This window comes from Vulpes lagopus, chromosome 5, assembly GCF_018345385.1.
Source record: "Vulpes lagopus strain Blue_001 chromosome 5, ASM1834538v1, whole genome shotgun sequence".
Classification (NCBI taxonomy): domain Eukaryota; kingdom Metazoa; phylum Chordata; class Mammalia; order Carnivora; family Canidae; genus Vulpes; species Vulpes lagopus.
Window position 1 is genome coordinate 33,126,467 of NC_054828.1, and position 21,730 is coordinate 33,148,196.

Consider the following 21,730-nt stretch of genomic DNA (forward strand, 5'->3'; position numbering starts at 1 on the left):
TCATTTCTGTTTTCAGGATTACAGGCACCTTTGCCAATGTTTAGGACTGTCCTCTTCAGTGATAGGTTCCTAGAAGTGGGCTGGCTGCCCGGTTGCCCCTCCCAAGCTCCTCATGCCAGCGTGGGTGAGGGTACGAGGAGAGCCCTTCCCAGGGCATCTGTGAGCTGTTTCACAGCTGCCCAGCGTGGGGCTGTACAGTCACCGCTCCAGCTGTGCTGCTCAGCACCCTTCCCTCTTGCTCTGCAGGCTCTCGGCGAGCATCATCCATTGCGGCCTCCCGGCTGGAGGAGGCCATGTCAGAGCTCACTGTGCCCAGCTCAGTCCTGAAACAAGGCCCCATGCAACTGTGGACCACACTGGAACAGATCTGGCTCCAGGCTGGTGAGTGTCCCCGGGCCCAGTGACACCCACCCACCTGCAGAGCCATATCCTGCCCTCGAGGAGGGGGTCTGGGGTTGTGAAGACAAGGGCTGCGTAGACTGTAGTACTCGTGGAAAGGCCTGGGGATCAGGAACCTGGAGCTCTAATTCCAGCTGTTCTTTGCTTGGCCCAAGAAAAGTCGTTCAATCTGTTTGGCTGTGGGTTTCCTTCTCCATCAAATGCGGACAGGGCCTGCCTGCCTACCTGGGGGAAGGCTCTGGCAGCAAAGGCTAATGTAAGAAGCTTTGAGGAAAGACCACACAGATGCTCAGCCTTCTCAGTCCCAAAAGCAGGCCCCATCCCTCCTTCTTGCTCCCCTTCTCCTGCGTAAAACTAGTTAGTAAAACTAGCTCAAACCTCAGAGCTCAGAACATAGCTAGAGCAGAAGTGAAATCTGGTGGTGTAGTTCAGTGATGGCAGAGGGCTGGTAACACTGAGGTGGCCATTCAGGTGACGGTCCCTCTTGCTGGGCAGCTGGCCCCGTTGCCACCATGGAGTTTGGGAGTCAGTTACTGTTGGGGAGGCAGAGAGCTCCTGAGATGAGCGAGTGGACGGTGCAAGTCAGAGGCAGAATGTGGTTACCTGGGAATCCAAAGCTTCCCACTGTCTGGATTTCACAGAGGGCCCCATTAGCATGCAGTACTCCCCTCTCCTCTCTCCCATAGGTTCTGAATCTGGGGGGAAGAAATTGGACCAGGATGCCTAGGCTAAACAGGGAAGCGTTTTAATAATGCAAACATTGCTACAGTTAGCATTTCAGGGCCCCTGAGGATGCTGGGGATGTGTGAGGGCTGGGCTCCCCTGCCAGCTTGTTGCATCCTAAGTAGGAAGAAGAATATTAAACAAGCCTCCCCTGAGGCCAGGGGCCCCTCTTCTTTTTTTTTTTTTTTTAAGATTTTTTTTTTTTCATGAGAATACACACAGAGAGACAGAGAGAGAGAGAGAGAGAGAGGCAGAGACCCAGGCAGAGGGAGAAGCAGGCTCCATGCAGGGAGCCTGATATGGGACCCCATCCCAGGTCTCCAGGGTCACACCCTGGGCTGAAGGCAGGCACTAAACCACTGAGCCACCCGGGCTGCACCCCCCACCCCCATCTCCTCCTAAGAACAGAGGGAGCATGGCTCCTGAAGGGTGCACTGGAGCCCCCGCCCCTCCACCTGCCTGGGGGAGAAGGCTGCACCCACCCTGGGCCTCCACCAGCCTCAAGGAGTGTAGCAGTAATGCAGTGATCCATCAGATCCCGGGGTTGGGCGTTGCCTCCCCTGGAGCTCCCAAGGCCTTTATTGTAATAATGCGTTGTCTACTCCATCAGCAAATGAACTCATGTTTGCATTTCACAAGCCTGCTTTCCGTTGCTCAGGTGTGCTGCTTTACGCTCAGGGTGCTGGTATGTTCTGGTAACTTACTCCAGGAAAACTTAAATCATGGCCTTCCTGAAGCTTGTAATCAGGCTTGGGAATTACGAGTATAAATACATGCCTTTCAGTAATTTGCACGTTGCCTTTCTTCTCTGGACATTATCCTAGATACTCAGCCCCCAGACAACTCTGAGAACAAAATGTGAATGCTTTGAGTGGGGTGGGGTGGCTTTAGGAGACAGGTTTGGGTGTATGTGACGAATCCAAAATGGCAGTGACTTCTGCAAGATAGATGCTTTGTTGTCCTTCTGTAACAGTTCAGAGATGGCGCCCTTGACCGGGATGACAGCTCTGCTCTTCTGGCCCAGGGACCCAGGTTCCTTCCATTCGAGGGCCCTGCTCTCCATAGGGTTATTACACTCACCCCTGTGATCCATGACGGCTCTTCATCACGTTCACCTTCCAAGGCATAACCGGGCAGAGTGGGAGAAAGGGGTACCCCCTCCCTCTAGGGACATATTTTTGAAATTTGCATACATCAGTCCCCATCATGATCCACTGGCCAGAACGTAGGCACATGGCCACACCTAGCTACAAAGGACCCTGGGAAATGGCCGTATGCCCCATTAAAAATCAGGGGCTCTGTCGTTATCACAGAAAAGGAGAAGAGCGTGGGCGACAGCTACCACAGCCAGAAAGGGACGTAAGAGTGTCCCAGGTTTTCCCTTCTGAGCAGGGGAGGATTCTGGAGCAGTCTGCCCTCCGTAAGCCGTCGGCATCACCAGCAGGCATGTGCCGAGCACTTACCGAATAAAGGGCTGCTAGGACCAAATCACCGAGGCAAAAAACGTCTCCCTGACCTCACCCCCGACCTGATGGGGTCGGGCTGAGAGTATCGTCACCGGCATCCCCACCCTCACCCACCCCACCCCGCCTGACGATGCCAGCAGCTGCAGCAAATGTGCAGGGAGGGAAGAACGTCGTCTTTTATTATTTTGGAAGGAGCTCATCCCCCTGCGTTCGTTCAGGATAAACTGCATCCCAGGCTGTTGGGGCAGTAAGGCTCCATCAACACCCCCCCTTTGGTTGGGGGATGGTATCCTTCCCCTCCCAACTCTTGTCCTCCTCCCTGACCTCTTCAGGCCTCTGTCCCATTTCAGTCAGATGTGACAAGTATCAGGGGGTGGGCGGGGGGGGGGGGGTAGCCTTCACTTGAGAGATGAGTTACAGGAATGTGGCCTCTTGGGCAGCGGGTCCGTGTGACAGTGGGAGAGGCACAGGGCCTCACAGATGCTCCTGGATCCTGCATGCGTGTCGGAAGGTGCCTTTCGGAAGAGCAGGATGGCCCACCTCCCTCCCTCACTGCAGCTCCTGTCTCTGGGAGCTAATGTTGTGCTAGTGGGAGGGACATGGATGTAGGGGACAGTTCTCCTGCCGGGGACTCACAGATGGCCATGGGCTTTCCCTCCGTCAGGGAAAGTTGGCCTGAGTCTCAGCTCCCAAACAGCAGATTCACAGTGTCTGGGCACTGGGCACGGAGCTCCAGCTGCTAGACGGATGGATGCGTCAAGCAAGAGCCAGTGCCCCCACTGGTCCAGGCCGAATCTATGCCCAGAGCCCCTGGTGCGATGGGCAGAGCAGAACTTGCCCAAGGCTTCTCAGCAGGGGAACCGTCCTCAGGAGGCCCTGGGCACCCGGAGGTACAAGCTACCCCAGCTGTGAGCTGGGCAGACCCAGGGCTGGGGCGAGGTGGCCAGGGCTCTGTCTGAAGATCATCTTCACTGTAAAGTTACAGTCAAGGGAGGGGCGCCTGCGTGACTCAGTGAGTTAAAGCATCTGACTCTTGATCAGGTCCTGATCTCAGGGTCTTGAGATCGAGCCCCTATGGGCTCCATGCTGGGTGTGGAGCCTGCTTAGGGTTCTCTGTCTCCCTCTGCTCCCCCCTCCCCAAAATGTCAGTCAAAGGGGAAGCTCTGCCCTACTGGTGGTCCCGCATGTTTCTCTTCTGCTTCGGCTCCCTCATTTCTCATCCCTTTCTTTCTTTATCTTCTCTCATGCTCCCCTCTTCCCAGCTCCCCACTGTTCTCCCTCCTGCCTTCTGTGCCTTCTTCCCACGTCCCCTCTTCCCTTGCTCTGGCTTTTTCTTCTCCCTCCTGTGCCGGCACCCCCTCCTCCCTGCTGCCGAGTCAGTGAGGAGAGCACTCAGGGACAGGAAGTGGGAGCTCAGGCCCTGTAGCCATGCCCTCCCTGACTCGTGCCAGGTCCCTGGGGTGGAGGGTCTCAGACCACCTGCACAACGTCATTAGACCTTTGGATTCCTTTCATTACTCTCTGGGTTCCTTGGTTGGCTCTCTCACCCCTCCCTTGTCTGCCTCTCTCCCTTCCCCTTTATCCTGGGTATCCATAGGTCCTGAAGGCCTGCTCCATGGGGAGGACGCTGGTTTCCTTTAGGGGCAGCTTTGGTGATCCCCTCTGGGGTTCAAGGCTAGCTAAGGGCCTAACCTTAGCTTCTTTCCTGAGCTGCTCCTCGAGGCATCTCTGCCTTTAGCCTGGGTGGCCCTCCTTTCCTGGGTCTCACAGTGAGTCTCTGGGAAGCACCTCTCACGTGAGGAGGCCCCTGAAAGGCCTTAGACTCGACCCTGCGCCACCCTCACCCTGTTCCTCAACTCAGGAGGAGCCCCGGGACCAGGCCCTCCCTGCAAAGAGGGTGTGCAAATAGCCCACGAAGAGTGAGTTCATCCCCCAACCTGGGGGCGGGTGGGGCTTGGCTCCAGCAGAGAGACTGGAACCAGCTCTGGGTGCAGGGTTAGATCAGGATGCCTCAGAAAAAAATAATAAAAGGGACTGTTGCAAAGCTCCAGGGAACAGATGTTTTCCATTTGGAGCCTGCCGAGAGAAGCGCAGAGGGGGGCGGGTGGAGAGAGATGGACGGAAGAGGGAGAAAAGCTGAGATAGGGAGGCAGGAGGGAAGGTCAGGGGTAGGCAGAGAGGAAGATGAGAGAAGTGGGGAAATGAGGAGGGAGAGGGAGAAACAGAGCTGAGGGGATGGTCGAGGGGCCCTCGACACTGGGGACAGCAAGCTGTTTGCTGGGGTGGTGGCCCGGAGAGAGAATTGAGGCAAAGACCAGTAACAGCGAGTGTTCCTCCAGGGAGGCCAGGGGAGGCCGGGGAGGCCGGGATGGGTGGGTACCTCGGGGCCCTGGTAGTCAAGGCCGGGAGGTCGAGAAATCAGGGCAGTGGACGGGCATGGTGCCACCGGCAGCTCCTGCGGCAGCCGAGGCTGGCCGGCTGGGGAGCACCATGTTTGGTAAAACAGTTGCCCAGGGACGCCGAGGCTGGGAAGAAGGGGTGCCCCGCAGCCCCCAGACCTGTGGGCCGGTCTGCGGGTCAAAGGCCCCGCCCTGGAGGCCGAGCATACCAGGGACTGTGTGCGAGGCGGCCAGGAGCCCTCAGGGGACCTCACTTCTCTGGCTCTGTTCTGTGTCATCTGGTTTCCTGCCTAACTGGTAATGAAGTCCATCGGACCAAAGCAGCCCTACCTATTTTTCAGGGCATGTTCTCTGGTGTGTGGCCAGCCCGACAGGGCCTGGGGCCCCAAGGCAAGAGAGAGGTGGGGATCCCTGTAATTGAAATCTGTTGATAGGAAAGCACTGGGAGGAGTCCCCAAGGGAGAGACCAGAATCAGCCTCCAGAGACAGGGACTCAGAAGACAGGACGGCAAGCTGTAAACAGCTTAATGAGCCACGGCAGGAGCAGGCAGGCCGGTGGGCCAGGCCTGGGGCAGGCCTGCTGGGCAAGGGCCCGGGGAGTGGAGGGCCTGTGCTCAAATGTAGTAGAGGAAGCAGCCCTGCCGGGCCCCAGCACTCACACCACACACTTCCTTCTGCTTCTCCCCTCAACTCCGGTGACCCTGGGGAGTTGGATCTCAGTGGAGTCCAGCCTTCCAGGTCGCCACAGCCTCCCTTCTCTGTCAGTCCAGCCGTCCCTGCGCCTTCAGGCCCCGGCTCAAATGTTGCCTCCTCCAGGAAGTCTTCCCTGACCACACCAGCACAGCTGACCCGACCCCTTCTAAGTGCCCCGAGCTTTCAGAATTAGCGCCTGTCCCTCCATTGCCTTGGCGCCCTCCCGCAGTTTCGTTGTTCAGCTGTCCCAGATCCCCCTCCTTTCCCCCACCTCCGCTCTTTCTCCTGGGAGGGCCAGGCACATGGTCAGTGCTCAGTCGTTGCACACCGGATGCTCAGTTATGAAGGCAGCCTGCTCAGAGCCTCTGGCAGCAGTTCCAGAAGGGAACACAACAGCAGAGCAGAGGAGAGCCTAGGCCAAGCTAGACAAACCCCTGAGCTCGGGCCAGCCCTCCCTGCAAGACCCTGGCTCCAAGCCCGCCCTTCCTGGCCTCACCTTCCCGAGCTTTCTGCCTTGGGACTGTGCCGTTCAGGCTGTCTATGGGGCAAGTGCCTGCATTTCTCTCTAGCTTATCATGGGGGCCTGGCTCCTCTGTTTACTTAATTCTTTCAAATTCTGGTCTCCTCCAGAGAAAAAGAGATCCCTTGCTCTAAAAGGCCTCGGTAGTATTAAAAGGATGTGGCAAGCTACTTGATTTCACAATGAACCTTAGGCAACATTCATGCTGACTACCCCAGGCGCCGAGTGCTGCAGGCAAGGCCTTGGGCTTCCTTCCTGCTGCCTGTTGGAACAGGAAGACGAAGACGACGTGATGCCTGGGTCCGGGTTTTCCATCTCTTTCTGGGAGCTTCTTTTGGGATGTCTGTCATCCACCCCGCCCTAGACCTAACCTGAATTAGTGTAACCTCAGCCCTTGGCCTGTGCTAGGAACAGCTCTTGGCAGAGTCACAAGCCAGGCTCTGCATGCCCTTCTGTGCTCCCATCTGTGCGCGGGCACCAGGGAGGGGCAGCCGAGCCCGGGGCTGCCAGGAGCGGGAGGCTGAGTGGGCCATGGGGCCGAGCCTCGAGCCCAGCCAACCTACTTCTAAAAGTACTTGCTGGGGGTGTGTACCCGTGCGTCGTGGATCTGAAATGTGCCTTTTTTTTTTTTTTTAAAGATTTTATTTATTTATTCATGAGAGAGACAGAGAGAGAGGCAGAGACCTAGGCAGAGGGAGAAGCAGGCTCCATGCAGGGAGCCTGATGTGGGACTCGATCCCAGGTCTCCAGGATCAGGCCCTGGGCTGAGGGCAGGGGCCTAACCACTGAGCCCCCCGGGCTGCCCTGAAACGTGCCTTTATGTGGACTGGCCTGGGATCGGAGATGGCCCCGTTTTCCACTGATCTGGGGGAGAAGGCAAACTGGTTGTGGGACAGATCTTTCCAGCTTGTTGGTGAAAGGCATGGGCATCCCCTATTCTCTCGGTGCAGCAAATGCCCTGTGCTTCGGAGGGAGGCCGGAGCTGCTGGGAGCCCAGCGCTGCCTTGCCCCTTGCCATGGAGGGACTGGTCTGTTAGCAGCAGTGCACACGAGAGCACCTGCTGGGAGGAGTAAGTGAGAGAAGACACTTGGCAGAAGCAGGCCTTGGCCCACGGTCAGTCCCCAGGAGTGTGGGCCGTGTGGGAGCGCACACCTGCCTCACCCTGATCAGCCTCCACCCGCGCCCCCAGACTCGTGGTCTTCTGGTGGAGAGACACTGCACAAAGCCACCTGACCTTTCTGGACACCGCCCGTGTCCCCACTGCCAGTCTTGGAAGTCAGACAGCCAGATGCGCACCCCCACTCCACAACTGACTTCTACCCGTGGCCTTAGGCAACTTCCCTACCCTCTCTGTGCCCAGTGTCGTCCTTCCTGAAGGGGGGTAATAAAAGTGCTTGTTCTATAGGCTTTAGTGAGTGTCGGCGGAGGCGGTCTATGTGGGGCGGGTAGCACGGTGCCTGACCCCGGGTGAGCGCTCAGAAACCATTCCCTGCTGTTGCCCCCATGGCCCAGGGCCAGCCAGACCCATCACCTGAGACCCTCGAACTCTGGGGGCTGATGGTCAGATACGGGGACGGGACCTCTGCCTTTGACTTTTCCTGCCATTGTCACCTCCTGCTGTCCTTCTGGTTTCGCAGCTGAGCTGTTCATGGAGCAGCGACACCTCAAGGAAGCAGGTTTCTGCATCCAGGAGGCGGCAGGCCTCTTTCCCACCTCGCACTCGGTACTCTACATGCGGGGCCGGCTGGCTGAGATGAAGGGCAGTCTGGAGGAGGCCAAGCAGCTGTACAAGGAGGCGCTCACAGTGAACCCCGACGGTGTACGCATCATGCACAGCCTGGTGAGTCAGTCCCCCACCCTTGAAAAAGGCCTCAAGGCCCTCCTCCCCTCTCCCCCTCCACTGTCTGCATCCCCTGGTGTTTGGGGGGGGAGGTGGCTTCCTCCCTGCTCTCTTGGGAGACACAACTGGCTCTTCGAGGCAGGCCACTCCCCTTCGATCAGAGCCTGCCTGAGTTGATGAAAAAATCTAGGATGAGTTGATAATTCTTTGTGACTTCCTTTTTGCTCTAAGCTTCTATAAAGCAGTATAACCCCAAAGGGATTCCTCATCAGATCCTTGCCCTGGACACTCTAGGCAAAATGCTCTGCTTTCTGGGAGTCCCCAGGCCCTCCGTGATCACTGGGCTACCTCTCCCACTTCAGAGGAGCTCCATGCCTCTTTGGTGGCATTCTGGGGATGTCTGGAGCTGGGCTGTCATGTCAGGCCTGACTTGAGCACACATGGAAAATGGCCCCTGGGGATGGTGGGGGGTAAGAGGGCCCGGCAGCCCCCAGTCCAGGAACATGGCACTCAGGACTTAGGTGCCCAGAGCTTGGCAGCTTTCTATGGGAAGGTCTGGAGGCTGGGAGCAGGATGCTGGTGTTCTTGGCTTGGCCTTGCCATTCTCTTTATGGACGATCGTGCGCAAGTTGGTGCTTTTCTCTGAACTTCGGTTTTACTTATCTGTGCAATGGGGATCCTCTGGCGCAGGAAACATTTATTGAGTACCTGCTCTGACAGCTGGCATAGTAGACCCGTAGGGATAACCATTTTTTCCCTTCCTTCCTTAGCTACTTTTACTTTTTTATTTTTTTCCCTAGCTACTTTCAGAGAGCAAGTCATCAGGAGAAATGTAATGATCTGAAAGTGTACAGGCCTGCATAGGCACAGTGGTTTTTGAAGTATAATTTAGCACACCAGCAGCAACACGGTCTTCCCCTGTCAGGGTGCAGGTTCCACCTCAGACTTCCCCCTTTGAGAGTTCTTTGAGGGGAGTGGCCACGAGGGCGTCACTGACATCTGCCACATGTAGAACCCAGAGGGATCAGAATGACTCCAGATGGCTGGGGGGTTATCATTGCCAAAAGGGGTCTGATTCCTTCATAAGGAGAAGCCACCGGGAGTTCGATTTCTGCTCAGTGTCAGGAAGAACTGTATAGCTCTCAGAATAGTACAAACCCAGGAGTCGTCTGGTGAGGACGCTGCCAAGAGAATGGAAACACTGCTTGGGGGAGGAGCTGGACCAGGTCATCTTTATAAGGTCCTCCCGAGAGCCCCCCAAAACAAATGAGAGCCTCCCAGCTATTATTCCTGCTGCCCGATCCCTAAAAGGATTTCTCCCTTGGGCCCATGTGAATGTTCTGCGCCAGCTGAAGACAGCCCACGCGGTGACGTCACACCCTGGCCCACGTTCCCCTCCACATGGCTCTGTGTTGCCTTGCAGTCTGCTCAGCAAATGTTTGTTTTTTTGCAAGGCACATCCTCCTTCCTCCCGCAATTCAGACATTAGCTCCTGTGATAAATGCCTCCCTGGAGGTCACATCCAGAAACTTGATTAGGGTGGCTGGGAGGGAGGAAGTGGGCTGTGTCGTTAGGCCTACAGCCAGGCAGAGATGTCTGCCTTCTGCGCTCGGGGCCCGAGGTCTGCTGTCTCAGTCCCTAAAACCCGATGAAGTCCAATAACAGGTACAACTTTGAAGTCACAGTGTACCATTTTTCATTTACGCTCGTTATTGTTTGTAGCTCTTTTCCCGAAATTGAAGCCAGTTCCAAGGGTGGGTTTCCATGGTAACCGAAGAGCGGCCCAGAGTGGCTCCCTACAGATGTTTCTGAAATGGTCCCTTTTCTCTTCCCTGGGGTGCCCTGCCGATGTGATGGAATGAGAGCGAGTCAGAGCCAGGCCTGCCCACTGTTAAAGTTACAGGCCAGCAGAGGGGCAGTCTGCTCTGGCGTGGGCAGCCGGTTCGCTTTCCACATGCTCTGTTCCTGCCAGCATCCCACACATATGCATGAGGAATAGCAAATTTCAAGTCTGGAGAAGATTTACGAAGCACTCTTCTCCCAAAGACACAGGAACACTTTGGCATGTTGTTCTCCAGTATTCCCTAATGTAAGTGCCTTCCCTGGGCTGGCTTTAGGCTCAGGACATCTGGGATCTCATCCTGGCTCTGGCTCTAATTCACTCAGGTGATTTAGGAAAAGGCACGCATAACTTCCACGTTCCTGACATCTCCTTCGGTAGATGAATAATAATCTTCATCATTCCTAGACCAGTTCTAATCAAATGAGGTGACGCACGTGAAGGTGATTCTAGAGGTCTGCAGTGCAACATGAGAGAAGGCAAAACAGCATATGCGCCCCTACTCTCCAGGCCCCCACCCATGCTAATCAATCGGAGCACTTCTCACTGAGTGCCTCTGTGACCTTGGGCTCTTTTCCACGATGGTACAACATGAGGGGAGCCACGACCTGGCTGTCTGAGTCAACTTGGCATTTATGTAAGGGATGGTAAAGAATGAGATACATTAGTTGTCTCAGCCTTTGTCAACTCTGGAAGTTGGTGCATCCTTAGAGAGTTATCCAGAGAAAGGAACGTGGAGTATCCATCCCCACCCCTGCCATGCGGTCATTGCCAAGGCAGGTTCCCAAGAAGGACATCCTGGCCATGCCACACCACTGCAGTTCTGTGAAGACATTGGCCTCTGATAGGTGCCAGGAGAGAAGAGGTACCCCTCCCCTGAGAGCACGGCCACCCAGCCTGTGCTAGCAGAGCTGTGGATCCCTCAGGGAGCTATGTGGGTGCCAAGATCAGCCTTACAATCCTTAGGGCAGGATCATCAAACACCAGAAGGCCAGGAACTGTGTGCATGGGATGGGAGATTTAGGGAGAGGCCAGAGAAAGCCTCTGGGAGTGAAAAGCTACTGCTTTTAGGAGGCTGTGTTCAGGCATTTCTAAGAAAATGAACTCTGGCCCAGAAGCAGGTTCTCTCCTCTCCCCGTCTCGCCGTCCTCCCTGCCCTGGCTGTGAGGGGAGGCGTTTCCATGCTTCAGACTCCATCCTGGGCTCAGCTCAGGCTTTTCCACCCAGCAGGCAGGCAGGAGACACCAGCTTAGCCGTGCTCTGCCAGGGAAGAGTCTCTCCACTGTGCCACCGCAGTGCCCCCAGAGGAGTCCATGCCATCAAGCCCTGGCCCGGCGGCTGCCCCCTCTGCTAGGCTCAGGGACGGCCAGCTTGCTTCAGGAGATGGCCAGGTGCAGAAAGAAAAGGCCATGCTCTCTGCAGTTGGAAATTCCCAGTGAAATCTCAGGAGCAGGTCCTGACCGTCTTTGCCAGCTCGGTCTTGGCCTCCCTTCCAGTGGCCAGAAACCCTGTGCACTCAGCCTAGGTGTTCAGCACTTAATCTGTGGGCTAAAGAATCTCGTTAAGAGGGGGACCCTGAACTCTACTTGCCTCCCCTGAGGAAACAAGAGAAAGGAAGCAGGGCCCTTCCCGAGATCAGCAGAGGAATCGGCCCCCAGGTGACACTTTGTCAGAGAGGGCTCCATGGGCTTGGTGGAGAGGAGTCAGAGGCAGCCTGCACCCCCATCTCTCTCTGAGCCTGTCTCTGCCCCGCCACCTGCCAGGAGGCTCTCTGCATCTCCGAGGGAACAGGGGTGCCTGGGGAAGGCAGGAACCCAGGAGGGCTGTGAGGTCACCTGACTTTAATGGTAGGAGGGCCCCTAGCCCTGGCCATGGACAGACTCATTCCTCCCGCCCATCCTTTGGCTGAGCCATGAGTGGACAGGCACGCTGCCTCCCTGCCACCTGCGTTTGTGGGTGGTACCCCACCCTGCTCTTCCAAGACGGACTCTGGGGTTTCCTGGCACCCCTCTGACCAGGCTTTCCTGGTCCTCACTGGCCCCTGCCTGTGGTCATGCTTCCTTCTTGGGACAGAGTTCCAGGCTTCTATTGCCCTGTCCCCCCAGAACCCTCTCCTCCTCCATGGGCACCCCAGCAGAAGAGGGAAACTGCCCTAAATGAACTTTGACTCCTGTGATGTAATTTCTGGGGTTGCAGTTTCTGAGGCAGTCCTGGCCTTGTGACCTTGCCTCTTCTCCAGATGCTCCGGGAAGGACAGGAAGACTGTGTTTCTGTCATCCGTGGTCCTGGTGAGAGAATGGCAGTGAATGAGTTCCCTGCATTCATTCCCTTTCACTCCCAGCGTGGAGCTTGCTGTCTCGTCCCTTAAGTAGGTTTGGGGTTTCAGGGGCACAGCCATAGCATGTGGCCAGCCCAAATTGTCCCCAGAACCACTGGTCCCTCTTTCCCCAGGCTGGGGCTTGCCACGGCATCCCCCACGTCCCACCAGCTCCCCATCACCATCCCTGCCTCTCCCCAAGGTGGGGCCCGAGTCAGCCAGGACCAAGGCTCTGCACCACCCAGCCCTGAGGCTCTGGGTTGGGCCTTTTGCAGGTGCTCCAGGAATCTAACCGCAGGCTCTGCTCTCTAAGGCCAAACAAGTCAACTCTGGTGGCAGGGAGCTCCCGCAGTCCCCCTCCCCTGACAGGCCCCATCCCCTACCCTGGAGGGCAGGACTAGGACTGCCAGCCCTGCCAGCCCGAGTGTTCCCGGGGTTCTTAGAGATTACTTCCCTTCACTGGCTCAGTTTTCATTTCTGTCTAATGGGCATAATAATTTCGGCCCTTGTGACCTCAAGGGGAGGATTTTAGTGCTCAGATGATCTCAGCGCTGTGAAAAGAAATCAACACCCGGCATTTTTGTCAGCATTCATGTGGAAGACATGGTGGCACGTGGCCTAAACCTGAGCCCCACCTTTGACCAGGCTGCTCGTGCTGTGGGGCAGGGGTCACTGGCCCAAATTTCCCCAGGCTGCCTGGTGGTCCAGGGTGCCAGCAGGGTACTAAGGAGGGAGGGAGGGAAAGAGTGCTGGGCGGGGACCAGGGGCCGCAGGGCTGCCTATAGGTTGCCTCTGGGGCTGGTTGGCTGGGATGGTTTTTGAGCCCCAGTATCAGAGCCAGCTTGTGTCTGGAGATTGTGTCATAGCCTTTGGTTCTAACTGAGCTGGACCTGAACCCTGCTTCGCCTATACTCACTGCTCCACCTTGACCAAACCCCTCAACCTCTTGGCCCCTCAGCATCCTCATCTGGAAAATGGTAGTCACCATGCCAAGCCCTAGATCTAGGGTTAAAATGAGGTTAACCAATTCCGTAAGTTAATGGCCAGTAGTTGGGGTTACTTTACCTTTCCATTTGGAAGCTGAGCTCCCAGGCCAGGCTTCGATGCTCTTGGTTTGCAGAAGGAGGCAGAGACCCAGAGCCAAGCCCCAGAGATTCAGTACAGCAGATTCAGATTCAGTACACACGCCTCCCGGTCCTCACCGAGCCCATCAGGCGACTCCGGCCAAGGCAGAGATGTGCTGGACACCGGCCCCAAGCACCCTGTGGCTGGGACAAGAGCATCCCCAGGGCAAGGCCAGGCCAACCTGAGCTGGGTGCAGGGGAAGCCTGTTCAGGAGGCTGGAGTCTGAGGTGAGAGCCAGAGCCATTTCACGGCTGGTCTCTTCAGCCAAAGGGCCCTGCTGGGGATCTGAGGCTACTGGGGAAGAGGAGGGAAGGCCAGGTTCTGGGGAGGCCCCACATGGCCTTCCATTCTGGCCTCTGTCAGGCCAGGCTGGTTCAGCCTCTGCTTCCTGACGTTACGGATGAAAGGTGTCCTGAGCAGCTGAAGAGTGAAACCCAGTGCTTGGCCCTCAGAAGCTTCCCTGTGAGCACACATTGCAGCAGGGCTTCTGGTTCCCTGGGCCTGACGTGCCAGGGTCTCGGGCTCCACACCTGCTCCCTCCTGTCGCCCGCGCTATGGCAGGTGGCCTAGGTGGTACAGGCGGCCGGAAGCCACAGGAAGCCCAGAAGTCTTGTGCTGTGTTGTACTGTCTGCGCAGGGACCCTGAGTTCACACGCACACGCACACACAGGCACATGCACACAGCCTGCTCCACAGTCGCGCCGCCCCACCAGCTCCTGTAGACGGGGAGCCTCACTCTGTTTGGCAAGAACGTCTTGTTGGCCATTTGACGACCTAGTGCTGTGGGTTTTATCCTGCCTTCGCTCCCTCATCCCTGCCCAGTTCTGCCTGAGGTCTGTACTCCCTGGTGGGAAAGCGGAGTGGGAGGGAGGAGGGAGCTCTGCAGGCTCACTGTGTGGGGGTACCCCTAGTCCACCGGCCTTGTTCCTGGGCTGGCACAGCCCCAGCCCACACCACCTGCCCTCAGGTTCAGACACCCACGAGAAGGTGAAGGGCGGGCTCCCAGGGCTCTGACTCAGGACTTTTGGAAAGCCTCGGGCTTACCTGTGGGCTCCTGAAGGCCTCAGCTCCCTGATGTGCTGTCATAGACTGTCTCCTGTCAGCCTGTCATAGACTCGGATCAGAACAATAGTGCAGCACCGTTCGCTTAATTTAGCTCCAAAATCATTGGTCTGAAAGACTCCCCCTGTCTGGAGGGTGCAGCGGAGTCCAGCCTTCCCCTTGCCCAGTGGGCCGGCACCCCCTCCCCTCAGCTCTGCCTTCTGCCCAGAGAGGAGAGCTGCTGCCATGGTGCCCCCTCTCACTGCCCATCACAGGGTGTTCACTTTGAGCACCCCAAGTCCAGGCTCTTGACCTAGCCCTGAGGGCCTACCTGTGCTCCAGAGTGAGCAGAGCCTCCGGAGGCCCAGAACCTGAAACCAGCCCAGCATGTGGGGAAACCAGCCTGGCAAGGGAGCCCCCCAGGAGGTGATGTGCTTCCTTCTCAAACCAGTGTTTATCTTTGAGCCTGGCCATGGCCCTCCAAGGACAGACAACCCCACCACAGCCAAGAGGCCCACTGGTGGGGGGAGAAGGAGCAGGAGGAAGGGAGGCATGGGCACAGCCACCTCTGTTGCCCCAGAAGCCCCCCACCTAGCTGGGCTCCAGGTGAGTGTGTGGGCTCTAGCAGCAGGGGCTCTTCCTGTAAAAGCCTAGGAGAGCTTGGAGAGCTTGTCAACCAGGTGTTGGGCGGGGTCTAGGAGGCTTTGCGCCCCGCTCCAGGAGGGATGTGGTGATCTGTGGGCTCTGTTCTCAGCCTGGAGAAGACGTCTCATTCCCAGTCAGGTTGGACAGGTTGAGGCTGACACACCTGGGAGAACCTGGCATCCAGAGAGGGCCTGAGCTCCTGAGCTTGGGCTGGAATGTGGGCCTCCCCCGCAGGGTGTGTCAGCCCCCGGGGTGGGTGAGGATCTCAGAGGGGGCCCCACCCCAGGCTCCTCCCTGCAGCCCCAGGGTCCCCACGCTGAGGGCTCCTGGGACCAGGAGGCTCCAGCAGCCTCCAGCTGATTCCCTGCTTCCCAGCTGGAAAGGCTGTTACAGAATCCCAGGAATGTGCCCCAAAATAACTTCTATAAATACTTGAGAGTAGGGATAGGGAGGGAGCTGTCGGCTGGCCTGCAGCTGGCCTACAGCAAGGGGCTGCTTCCCAGGGCAGGCCTCCCCCCAGAAGAAGACAAGACAGACGCAGCCGAGACCTTCCCACTGCCGCTTCCCTCTGGGGGACGGTGTTGGGCACTGAATTCATGAGGTGACGTGGTGTGCAGTAGTGGTTCTGAAAAAGGAAGGCAGGGGGCCTTCTCCTTCCTCCCCATCCCAGGCCGCAGAGAGCCACGTCTTCCAACAGGGAGGGTCCCCCTCAGGCTGCGTGTCCTGTGGCCCTAAGCCGGTTGGTAAGCGTGCACGTAAGTGCCTGTGTGCCTGGCTTGGGACCCAGGACCCCCCCCCCCCCCCCCCCCAGCTCTGTAGAGCTGACTCCCATGGAGAATAGCAAAGCAGGCAGGAGCCGAGGACCCTGTCCCTCTCAGCCCGGGAAGGGACAGGACAGGGATCGCACACCAGAGCCCACAGTAACGGAGCACAACCTCAAGGGGATGGTGTAGCCAGGAGGTGCAATCCTGGGGGGCTTCCTGGGTGGGGAGCAGGTCCTGGGTCGCTGAGATGAGGCCAGATGCTCCCCTCTCCCCAAGATCCAGGAAGGGAGGGAAGGAGGGATGGATGAAGTTGGGAACTTCTGGGGCCTTCCGCCACAGCCCTGCCCTCCCTGAGTGGCAGTAACCTCGCCCCCTCTCAAAGGTGCATTGCTTAACTGCCATGAGCAACTTGCACATCACTTTCCAGCTGCTGCGGGTGGCAGCATGGCTGTGGCATCTCCCAGGTGAGGGTCAGAGGCTGAGTCACCAGCAGGTCTGGTTTCTCTTGGCTCAGGGTGCCCCGTGGCCAGAGTAGGGCAGAGTCATCAGGGACGTTTGGATGGAACCGCGTTTCCACCATGTCCCTGGAGACCTATTTTGTGGGTCGCTGGGATGGGGGCGCCGGGGGAGGGGGCGATGGCGGGCCCTTGGCAGAGCGCCCGGCGGGGGCAGAGTAGGTGAGACCTCCCGTCTTCCCGAGGCGGGCCCTGCCCAGTTGTCAGGCAGCAAACAGCTCCGAGTTGCTACCAAACACGAACAGGCTGGTGTGTCAGGCAGGTGGCAGCAGATCCTGTTACAGGCCCCGGGCTTTGGGGCCCCAGCCTGACCCCAGCCCGGTGTCTCCTTTCAGGCTCTGAGGTCAGCACCCCAGGGTATGGGGGACGTGATCCAACCCCACCCCGGGCCCCAGTCTTGGCCCACAGAGGGAGCCTTGCCCTCTGGAGAGGGCAGCTCCTCCCACTCCTCCCTCCGACAGGACCCTCTGCTCATCCTGGGGACGCGTCCCTTTGCTGTCTGCCCACCAGGTGCCCTGACTACATGATTCCACATCATCCCTGCAGACTGCAGCAGTGCCCCCCAGGAGGTAGCATTCCGTTCCCTGCTTTACAGACGAGGAAACCACAGCTCAGAGAGAACGGGCCACTTGCCCACGGTTCCTGCGCGCGTCAGGAGCGAAGCTGGGATTCCAGCCCAGCCAAGGTCTCCTGGCCCCGGAGCCCCGGAGCCCTGGCTTTTCTCTCCATGTGAAACATGCAGAGGAGCCTACTGCAAAGCTTCCTGAGAGTAAAACCAGCAGACACACACACACACACACACACACACACACACACACACACCCCGCTCAGCCTGCGGACACATCTGGCCCCTCCCAAACTCGAGATCAGGGGTTTTCGAACTCCTTGAGTGGTGGAGCTCCCTTTGCAAACAGGCTGTCCTGGGGAGCTCGTACAGAACCATACTGGGGCCCCACCCGTCCCCGGGGGACCCTGCCGGCCTCCCCATCTGTCCCTCGCTGCTCCTGCACTCACGCGGCCCAAACCTTCCATTTTTGGTGCTTAATTTTGGTGTGTGGTGGCCTGTGGTCCCGCCCGCCTTCCCTCCTCCCTGTGGGCCCGGTGCATGGGGAGCTGCCCAGGGTGCAGCTCCAGGGCCTTGCGGGCAGCCCCGTGGCCTGGGCCCTGCTGGCCAGGCTGGACACTGCACCCCGGTCCTGGGCAGCCCTGGGCCCTCGCTCCCCTGCCCTGCACCCCATCCGGCTCCCTTGCACGGCTTGGCCCTGGCCGCCTGAAGACGGCGCCCCCTTCCTTTCCTGCCGGGGGCCCAGGACCCCTGGCCGCCACCTCCGGAGAGGGTGAGGCTTTTCCTAGCGCTTCCTGAGCGCCAGCTCTCGCCCTCGCCTAGCTGGTCGTGTTCCAGGCTCTCCGAGGACTTTATGAAATGAGCGGGCATGTGCACCTTCCCCAGTGGGTCGCCATAGCAACAGAGGGCCCAAGTCCCAGGAGCGTGGTGAGGAGGAAAATGTTCCAGCTAAAAATGTACAGGGCCGTCAGTGGGCGGGCACCGGGAGGCTCCTCTCCCGCACCCCAGCCCCTGCCCGTCCAGGAAGGTGGTGTTAGGCTCTACCTCGAATCTTTGAATGAGAGGGGCCCCCCTCCCCCGTGCCTCCTTTCAGGGCCAGAACACAGATCAGTGGGATGGAGCCAAGCAGCCTTTCTGGGACGGGAGGCCGAATGGGGGGTCCTGGTCCCCCGCCTCACTCGCCACCCTGTCCTCCCACCTCCCTGCACTCTCCTCAAAGTGGAAGAGGATGTAGAAGGGACACAGTCCCAATTTCACTTCCCAGGCTTTTGTGATGATTCCTGTCACCTCCTCTCCCTGCCAGCAGGGCTGTTAGAGACCAACAGCAGTGCCAGGCTTCCCAGCCACCCCTGACCCCTCTTACCAAGGCCGTCCTTCTGCCCAGCACCCGCCCTCCTGGGACTCTCGCCAGCCAGGCCAGGCTGGGATGGGCGGTGGGTGCCAGAACCCCGATGTCCCCAGGAAGAGCGCGGCTGAGGCAGGCCAGGGAGCCGCCCCCACCTCCCTGGGGACAAGGGCCGCTCCATGGCAGGGCGGCCAGGCCTCTGGGTAACAGACTGTCCCGCTGAGAGCTCAGGCATGTCAGGCATTATTCCAGCGCTTTCCCCAATGCTAACTCCTGTAACCCTGACAGCCCTGCAGTGGGCACTGGGCCCTTCCCACTTAGAGCTGAGGAAAGTGAAGGCCAGAGAGAGGGGACTTGCCAGGAGCGCCCCCCCCCCCCCCAGCTGTAATGGGATCCTCTGACTTGCCAGCCCGTCCTTGGGGCCAGGAGGGACAGAGCTCTCCCCATGGGGGAGCCGGGACGGGGAGGCCAGGCGGGAAGGGGGGGTGCCAGGACACCCGCACTGACCTCTCCCGTGCTCTCCCCGCAGGGTCTGATGCTGAGCCGGCTGGGCCATAAGAGTCTGGCCCAGAAGGTGCTGCGGGACGCCGTGGAGAGGCAGAGCACGTGCCACGAGGCGTGGCGGGGCCTGGGCGAGGTGCTGCAGGCCCAGGGCCAGAGCGAGGCCGCCGTCGACTGCTTCCTCACCGCCCTGGAGCTGGAGGCCAGCAGCCCCGTGCTGCCCTTCTCCATCATCCCCAGAGAGCTGTGACGGCCGGCGGGGGGGGCTGCCCCCCAGGGTGGGGCTCAGGGAAATACACGCCTAGGGAACACTTCTGGGCCACTTCTGGGCCGGGTCTCCTCGCCTCCCCCCCCCACCCCCCAGCCCTGCTTTCCCTCCAGGGCCAGCTGGGTCTGGGAGCTGCTCATCTGGGGCTGGGGGGAGGGGGGCGTGGCGGGAGCAGATTTGCATCAAAAGCAAATGCCTTGCTCCCTGGGATTCAGGCAGACATGGTGGCATTTATGAGTAAGGAAGAGGCTGGGAAGCCACAGCAGCCTGGGAGCATCTGCCCCGGAGGGTCTATGCCTCCTCGGTACCACCCCCCAGCGTCTAGAACCCCCCATTCGACACCTGCCACTCTCCACATCCCCCACCCTGGGATCCCGGTGACTGCACAGGTGCTAGCCTAGAACTTCAGCTCCCTGTTCTCCCACACCAAAGATGAACCCCACCTACTGCCCTCTGACTAGGTCAAGAGGGTTTTCCCCACTTCCTAACCCAGTGCCTCGGGAGATGGTCTGCTTGAACCCCAAGTGACCTCGAGTCATGGTGACCAGACTCGCTCCCTGGGGGTGTGGGTGGCGGAGCGTCCCAGCGCACTTCACCTCCACCTGCGCCTCTGTAGCAGGTGAGCCCCAGGGCCCTGGTCTCAGCCCCAGCCTCAGGACAGGGTTTCAGATAACTCTCAGGTCTTGCCCACGGCCGTCAGGGTGGAAGATTCTGCTGGCAAATGGGAAGAGGGTGAGATCTCTGGGTCTCCCCCCCCCCCCAGGTTTGGGCTATTGGGGGATGCCCCTCTTTGCCCGTGGAGCTCCACTGCTCTTCCCCTCTGCTGCCAAGTGCCTTTTGGGCCTCTGGTGCCTGGCCAGGGGCACTGAGCACCGGCCCTAACTCCTCTCCCATCTCTGCCATGCTCACCTTTCTGGAAACCTGCCCCTGCCCAAGTGGTCTCCTTAGGCCTAGGCCGTAGACCCCAGGATACGAACATGGCAGCTGGACCCGTTCTTCCTCACACCTTGCATCAACATACCCCTTCAGGCCTCATGTTTCTGGGCAATGGGTACCATGCAGAACCCTCTGGGGATAATAATATGGAGATGGGTGTCTCCAGGGCTGACCCCAGCACCTCTCACCACCCATAGCCCGTTTCTGCATCAGGCCATTCAGTTTCCCCTGCCTGAGGTCCAGTGGGGACTGGACACCAGAGGAGGGGACGGAGCGTCAGCAGGGGGCCGGGGGCTGGTGGGTGGGTATCTTCCCTGCTGGTTCCCCCAGCCCTGCTGGGATACTCCCCAAGAAGTTATTCCCCGTCCCTGAGGGTTGGGGGGGATGCTCATCAGGGAATTCCTTTTCTATCTGCACTTTGGGTTTTAGTTTTAAAGCTCCATCTGGTACGGCTGTCTCCTCTTAGGGTGTGTGGAAAGACTGGGCGAGGGCTGCCCTGGCTCCTCATTGCCCAGTCTGCTCCTTGGGGCCGGGGGTGGGGGGGTGGGTGGCCTCTGGAGATCCCCCCACCACCACACTGGCTCAGCACTGCACACCCCTGGGTGCCTCCCCCGAGAGGGCCTGCCCCCTCCTGGCCCTCCCGCACGGCGACCGGCACTGCAGAGGACGCCAGATCCCTCGCTCTGCTGAAGGATCTCTGTCTCCGTGTGTGTATAAATATAGGTATAGAGATATATATATGATAGAGATCTATTTTTATTCTGAAATTCTGTGAGAAAAAAAATAAAACTGAATGAGAAGAGCAAATGCTACTGATTTGCCTCGGGGTGCCCAAGACTGGTAGTCAGTTGGTAATAGGAAGGGCCCAAGTGCATTTCGGCTTGCAGCGTTCCTCTGGGGGAAGCCTCGGAGGGCTGGGCCACCTTGCTGGCCCTTTGAAATAAAGGTCTTGAATAAAGAGACGTTTGAGAGGGATACAGCGTGTTCATTCCATCCAACGGGGACCCCGAACAGGCCCTGAGCACCTAGTGAGGAGGGCGTGTTGCAGGAGGAGAGGCCTGAGAAGTCACCCCAGCAGGTCACACAAACGGGGGTCGGGGCCCAGGAAGAGACTGCTTGGAGCAGGGGAGAGCCGAGAGGGCCAGGCAGGCGCCGAAGCTTGGGTGGGGGTGGACGGAGGCAGGGGGGCCAGGCAGGCTGCTGCCTCTAGTGCCCGGCGGGGGGAGGCCAGGGCCAGACCCATGACCTGAACAGAGCATGTCCTGTGGGCGCTGCTGGTGGAGCATCTTCAGCCCGTGGGGAGAAGCACCAGGAGACAGCCGCGTGGTGAGGATCCTGGCCACACGCGTCCTCAGCAGCTGCCTGCGCTGTGCCCTCCACACCAACACGCTCCTGAACAGGTCACACCCGTTCGGCACACTACATGTAACACAAACGTGCGACAAAGTTTTGAAGGATGCCTGAAGTTTGCGTGGAAGCTCTGTTTTCTTCGTGTGCCCCACGGGATCGTAGGGTGCGCCCCCAGGACTGCAGCCACCGCCGTGGAGGAGAGCTGCCCTAGAGGCTGCCCCCAGAGCTTGGCCTGGCCTACACGAGAACGCCCCACTCCGGTGGCCTCACAGAGGTCTGGCCTCTTCCACCCCCACCCTCAGCCCTATTCTTGGGGGGATGGTCCTGCTGCTCCTGAGAGGAAGGGCCATTTGGGGAGCTGCTGGGTGCCCAGCTTCTTTCACTGTGATACTTTTTGGAAAACAGTGATTTAACCATCAGTATCAAATGACTTCTTTCACACCCTCACCCCCAGCACCAGGACCCAAGCTTGCAGTG

General features: G+C 58.8%; 1 protein-coding gene across 2 annotated transcripts in view; it reads left to right on the forward strand.

Annotated features, from left to right (window-relative positions):
* TTC7A (tetratricopeptide repeat domain 7A) overlaps nucleotides 1-20,878 on the forward strand; it is a 115,110-nt gene extending 94,232 nt beyond the window's left edge. For both annotated transcript variants that reach the window (XM_041754187.1, XM_041754188.1), the window contains 3 exons: nucleotides 247-381; nucleotides 7,839-8,041; nucleotides 18,728-20,878. In XM_041754187.1, the coding sequence (XP_041610121.1) occupies nucleotides 247-381; nucleotides 7,839-8,041; nucleotides 18,728-18,949 (560 nt within the window). In that variant the 3' untranslated portion in view covers nucleotides 18,950-20,878. The remainder of the gene's footprint in view (nucleotides 1-246; nucleotides 382-7,838; nucleotides 8,042-18,727) is intronic.
* Nucleotides 20,879-21,730: the final 852 nt, after the last annotated feature.